We start from the raw sequence: 7,045 nt of genomic DNA, 5'->3' as shown, positions 1-7,045 counted from the left end.
TAACAATAAAAATTAATATATAAGGTCTGAAATGTACCGTTATTATTTTTCTATTATAACATTTAAAAACTGCATCGCTGATATAACGCACATGATCTACCGTAAAGTTTTTTTTTATCAAAATACAGGTTCTTTAGTAGTGAGACGTGAGTCATTAAAAAGGCTTGACAACCCAAGGTGTTTTAATCTATTTACTACTAAACGATGTTGTAGATACAAACTAATAAATATTAAACTGAATATACACGTTTACCATGCGTCACTAATAACCAGCTTCTCGTTTTCGGTATATCTAAGAATTGATTTTTTCGTTTATACCTCTAAAAAGTATTATTTGTCTTGTATTAAGTACTGTTTACGTTGATCGTTAATGACACGGGATAGATTTAATTCTTATTGAATGTTGAGGAACACAGAAGCTACCCTGACTGGCCAACATATGTTACGGTGTTGAAGGTCTATTCAGTAATGGTTGTGTGTGATGTCTCAAGGGAGATGGCGGCAGTCGGGTAGCCAAGTGGTTAAAACGTTCGTTCGTCACGCCCAATACCCGGGTTCGAATCCCGACATGGGTACAATGTGTGAAGCCCAGTTCTGGTGTCCCCCGCCATGATATTGCTGGAATATTGCCAAAAGCGGCGTAAAACCAAACTCACTCATTCAAGGGAGGTGATGATGTTATGTTTATCAACTTATTTAAGCAAAGCGTTAAGGATGTTTCCCGTCAGGATGACATTCATCCCTAGCAAATAATGTTCTGAAGTTCTATGCCTCATTGAATTTTTGTGTTAAACTGTGAATGTTTATTGTTAATATTTCAAACTATAAAAAGACCGCCTCCGTGGTCTCGTGGTAGAGCGTCCGCCTGGAGAGCGGAAGGTCCGGGGTTCGATCCCCAGCCGCGTCATACCAAAAGACGTTAAAAGATGGTACTTGTTGTTACCCTGTCTCGCGCTCGGCATTAAAACAAGGACTGGTCGGCTCGGAGTCAGTATACTGTGTCTGAGTGGGGTATTCATGTTAAACTGCGTCATGGTATCTCAGTGAGCTAGTACTATAAATCGGCATCAGTCCGGACTAGTACAAGCAGCCACACAAACACACAGATGTACATGCACGTCGCTATATAAGTGCAATAATCTTGGACGCGACGTTAAACCCCATTTCACCTCACCTCAAACTATAAAAAGTATCTTGCACTACTGATGGTTTCGCAATTTGATGCAGTAAACACCGACAGCCCGGATACCCCGCTTTCGAAACTATGTATATATTTTCATAAACATCTATTTAATCTAAACTTAAACTTAAACATTACTCCGTTCCACTTATTCGATAATCCGGATGAATAATCCGACCTCACTGAGAACAGTCCAGATTAACGAGGCTTGACTATATTATCGTTTATTACTGGGTCGATCCTACAACAGCTGACTGTCTGTGCTCATAGATACATTAATTCCTTGACGTAAGTGGAAGAGAAAAAGTTAGAGTTACGCAGTACAAAAAGATGCGAGAGATGTAGAAAGCCTGTGTGCATGTTTGTTGACTAGAATGGGCAAACCGGGTTAGTGAGGAATGAATGGACTCCGGCAGATTGGTTCGCACAACCCAGTGCAAATAGTTTCGGATTGTTAGTTTAGAGTAGAGAAGAGAAAACAAGGTGCAATTGTAATTACTGCCAGGTAGTTGAAATATTCGTATGCAATGCGTGTTCGAAAACAAATTTATCCAATTAATCAATAAATATTCAATGACGCAAGGGAATGCCTGTTAAATTCTCGAACTTAACTGTCTTATCAGTAAACATTTTAATTATTATTAAGAGGTTCGTTCCAGATAGAACCGTTTCGATACATCGATGTTTGTAAAGAAATACGTTTGATTCAATACAATGTACAAGACGCCAGATTCGTGAAGATCTGGGGTAGACAGGTCTTCAGCAACCCATGCTTGACGTAAAAGACGACTATACTTGTCGTAAGAGGCGATTAACGGGATCGGGTGGTCAGACTTACTAACTTGGTTGATGCATGTCATCTTATCCCAATTGCGTGGATTGATGCTCATGATGTCAATCACTGGATTATCTGGTCCAGGCTCGATTATTTAGAGACCGCCGTCATATAGCTTGAATATTGCTGCGTGCAGTGTTAAACAACAGATAAACAAACAAGACGCCAAGAACAAAAGATACAGTATTCTTACGTTCATTCCTTTGGAGATAAGAAAAATGGTTTGTGTATACTGTACTGTACGCTATGACCCTTAATCATTGACAGATTCTATGGTGTGGGTAGGCATGATGGTATGGTGAGATGTCACTTAGGTGGTATTTTGTCACCCTCAGTGTCAGTGCAGCAGTGACAAGCCGTACCCATCTGAACGCTATGCGCACGATGTATTTGCACCGAATAACCTCATCTGAGGTTCACTGCAATAGTCATTAGTTCTTTGGGCAGTAGTATGAAAGTACGAATGTCTCACCATGATAACAAGCGCCGGCGTACCTATGTTAGTGCAAACGGTAATACGTCTTGACTTATGGCTTGTAAAAATACACAATCTTTACTGCAGTGTGAATAAAGGCCTTATGCACTCATTACACTTTATCGGTGCTAGCAGACCCTTACGATCAATGTTTTTCGGTTCATTGGGGCATAGCAATGCTACATTATTCATACCATATTTATAATATGTGATTTAGCAGACAGTACACTTTAATGATGTCGTTGGTAAACTATCACCCAGGGAAAGTCTTTGCCGGCCCTATGCGGATTTCTGAGTGAATACGTCATCAATGTGCCAAGTTTGTCTTAAACTGACGAAGGAGTGAATTTCGCCTTTAGCAATATCCCAGCAAAATCACATCAGGGGACACCAGAAATCTGCTTTCGCAGATTGTACCCTTATAGGTAACAGAACCCGGGCCTTCGGAGTGACGAGCGAACACTTTAACCACTCGGCTACCTCACCGTCCAAAATGACTATCTGTGATAATATATAGGCATGGGCACCGTACCACGAAGCGATCTTAGCGCTACGACTATCGTAAGCCAGTGTTAAAGTATGGGAGTTACGATCACCTTAGCGGTAAGATGGCTTTGTGGAACGGAGCCCTGTTATCGTACCCATTCGTGGACAGATACTCATGCTATTAGACACTTGTTTGAATTTTTACAGACCGCCAAGCAACTTACTCAATCACTGAATTAGAGGAAGCCATCGAATGCTTCTTAATGCAAAAACAAGGCTTAAGTTATTCTACTAATTTTAGTGTCAAAATTCCTTTAACCAAAAGTCCTAGTTTTGCGAGATACGTTCAATCAATTTGTTGTATTGGTAGGTATGACACTGGTGTTGTATGCTAATAGGAATACCAATGTCACGTATTATGGTTACATGTTGATTAAGGTCTACCATCCCTGGGGTATCGGTCAGTGGCCTCGATGACGGGTGCTACCGGTAGGGCAGGACACGCTCACCTTTTCGCGGACATCTGGGGTCATCACTTTTAATAGTGATTCCATTAGCACATCCTCATGGGTAGTAGGTATCGTGCAAACGACATATCGCTTTTCTTACTTAGGATTTGCTAATGAGAGACAGCTACTCCTCGTATCGATGAAAACCTGCTGTTATCTCTGTATGTTTATAACGAGTGAAGTTTTCATGAATTTAAGAGGGCACGGGTGGCCCAGTTGTCTAAGGCGCCGCGATTCGCTGTGCAGAGTTGCGTCCCCTGGGCATGCCAGAAACCTATGATTGTGGGTTCGAATCCCGGTTCGCCCCGATTATGTTTCTAGTTTTGTCAGCACCATACCCGTGCTCGTGGGTTTCACCAAACTGGTAAACGTCTGAGACCTGCATCACTTCGGGCTTTCCTCCCACATTAAGCTGACATGCCGTGATATAACTGGAATACTGTTAAAAGCGGCGTTAACGGCTACGGGCATTAACCTGGACATCATTACTCTCACATTGTCTGAGGTCTTTAGAGGTCTTTAGAGTCTTTAAATTTACTTTAAATAAACCTGAGATATTTACTAAATTAAATGCATAAATTAAACAATTAAACGGACGTAGTCAACGGTGAGTCAACAATTACAATATGTTTTTTGCCATCTGCGGACATATCTAAGTTTGATTGATCTAGTCGACTGTCGTGCCACGAATTACTGATAAGTAGTGCTTCTTATTCTTTTTAGCGTTATAAGTAACCTGATAGGTTAGCTTCGAAAGTACAGAAACTGTCACCGAATGAAATAAGTTGTACTACATTACAAAACCAGGGGAGGCCAATCTTGTGTAACTACTCAGTAACAACGGCTTTGACCAGCAGTGACTTTGACGACTGGTTATTGGTTTGGTTATGTTGAAAAGGTGGTGTTATGACCAAATTCGAACATTAATTTATTCCCTGAACTTATTATAGAATATCTGTTGATTATTTTGCATCGATACGACAACTCCACTTGTCACATTGCGCCGAATGTTTCGTATTTTCACAAAGTGATGACTCCCTCTAAGATCATGAATTTGGATTATCTGCCCCTGGGTAACGAAGGGTCACGGTCATTTCGATAAGTTGCACACCCATAACGTATTGATCAATCCCAGAGGGATGAAACGGTATCTTGATTGTAATACTGATGGGATAAACCTGGAAGGAATCGTGAGTTTTGATTACCAACGCGATGTTTTGTCTGGTCACTATCGCGAATTACCATTGGTTTATTAAGCCTGGATCGGATAAAGTAGCAATTGCTATTTTCACTCTGCAACTTCCTCGTACAAACACATCAATCAGACGAACCCTGAGACCACATCTCTAAAATCAGTGCATGACTGAGAGTGCATATCGTTGTGGTAAAGTGTGTCAGCATGATCTGAATCATTATTTATATTAATATTTGAACTACCAGCGTGATAAACAGGACCAACAGGACCAGCATGACCAAAACGACAAATATATTCAAAATGACCTAACGTGAGCAAATCGACCGACGTGACCAACATGATCAACACGACTAATATGACCTAACGCACCAACATAATCAACATGACTAATATGACCTAACGCACCAACATAATCAACACGACTAATATGACCTAACGCACCAACATAATCAACACGACTAATATGACCTAAAGCACCAACATAATCAACACGACTAATATGACCTAACGCACCAACATGATCAACACGACTAATATGACCCAACGCACCAGTGTGATCAACATGACTAATATGACCTAACGCACCAGTGTGATCAACATGACTAATATGACCTAACGCACCAACATGATCAACATGACTAATATGGCCTAACGCACCAGTGTGATCAACATGACTAATATGACCCAACGCACCAACATGATCAACATGACTAATATGGCCTAACGCACCAGTGTGATCAACATGACTAATATGACCTAACGCACCAACATGATCAACATGACTAATATGGCCTAACGCACCAGTGTGATCAACACGACTAATATGACCCAACGCACCAACATGATCAACATGACTAATATGATCTAACGCACCAGTGTGATCAACATGACTAATATGACCTAACGCACCAACATATAAAATCAACACAACTAATATGACCTAACACACCAGCATGATTAACATGACTAATATGACCTAACCGACCAACATGATAAACATGACTAATATGACCTAACGCACCAGTCTGATCAACATTACTAATATGACCTTACGCACCAGCATGATCAACATGACTGATATGACCTAACCCACCAACATGATCAACTCGACTAATATGACCTAACGCACCAACATGATCAACATGACTAGTATGATCATCAGGACCAACATTACCCAGGTGACCATTACGACCATTATGACCTTCGTGACCATCATGTTCAACATGACCATCGCGCCCAACATGACTTCATGATCAAAGTGTAACCCATGACCAACACGGCCTGCATGGCCAACATGACCTACGTGCCCAGCACGACTATCACGACCAACATGACCTACTGGACCATCATAACCAACTTGACCTACGTGACCATCACGACCAACATGACCTAAATGACCATCAGAACCAACTTGACCTACGTGACCATCACGACCAATATGACCTACGTGGCCATCATAACCAACATGACCTACGTGACCATCACGTTCAACATGACCATCACGTCGAACATGATCTACACGACCATCACGTTCAACATGACCATCACGTCCAACATCATCTACGTGACCATCATGACCAATATGACCTACATGACCATCACGTTCAACATGACCATCACGACCAACATGACTTCATGATCAAAGTGTTACCCATGACCAACACGGCCTGCATGGCCAACATGACCTACGCGCCCAGCACGACAATCACGACCAACATTACCATCATGACCATCACGACCAATGTGACCTACACGACTATCATAACCAACTTGACCTTAGTAACCATCACGTCCAACATGACCTACGTGACCATCATAACCAACATGATCTACAAGACCATCACGTCCAACATGATCTACACGACCATCACGTTCCACATGACCTACGTGACCATCATAACCAACATGATCTACAAGACCATCACGTCCATCCTGACCACCACGTTAAACATGACCATCACGTCCAACATGTCGAACATGACCATCATATCCAACATGACCATCACGACCAACATGACTTCATAATCAAAGTGTTACCCATGACCAACACGGCCTGCGTGGCCAACATGACTTACATGCCCAGCACGACTATCACGACCACCATTACCATCATGACCAACACGACCAACATGACGTAAACGACCAAAATGACAAACATAATCAACGCGAGCAACACGACCGCAAGACTTCATTATATATCAGCATGTTTTCCATGACCAACGTGACTAGCACGACCAACACGACCTTCATGACGAGCATGACTATCATGACCAACACGACCTACATGACATAAACAACCAAAATGACAAACATAACCAACGCGAGCAACATGATAAACACGACACACATGCCATACACATTAAAC

At 41.8% G+C, this 7,045-nt stretch overlaps 1 protein-coding gene across 1 annotated transcript; it reads left to right on the top strand.

Annotated features, from left to right (window-relative positions):
* Nucleotides 1–6,333: 6,333 nt before the first annotated feature.
* Nucleotides 6,334–6,705, top strand: LOC139453312 (uncharacterized). The gene has a single exon (XM_071234976.1). It carries the CDS (start codon nt 6,334–6,336, stop codon nt 6,703–6,705), a length of 372 nt encoding a protein of 123 aa, XP_071091077.1.
* Nucleotides 6,706–7,045: the final 340 nt, after the last annotated feature.

Source organism: Haliotis cracherodii, unplaced genomic scaffold (assembly GCF_022045235.1).
Source record: "Haliotis cracherodii isolate W230 unplaced genomic scaffold, xgHalCrac1.p SCAF_10, whole genome shotgun sequence".
In the NCBI taxonomy this organism is placed as follows: Eukaryota; Metazoa; Mollusca; class Gastropoda; order Lepetellida; family Haliotidae; genus Haliotis; species Haliotis cracherodii.
This window is presented reverse-complemented; position numbering and strand designations above follow the sequence as displayed.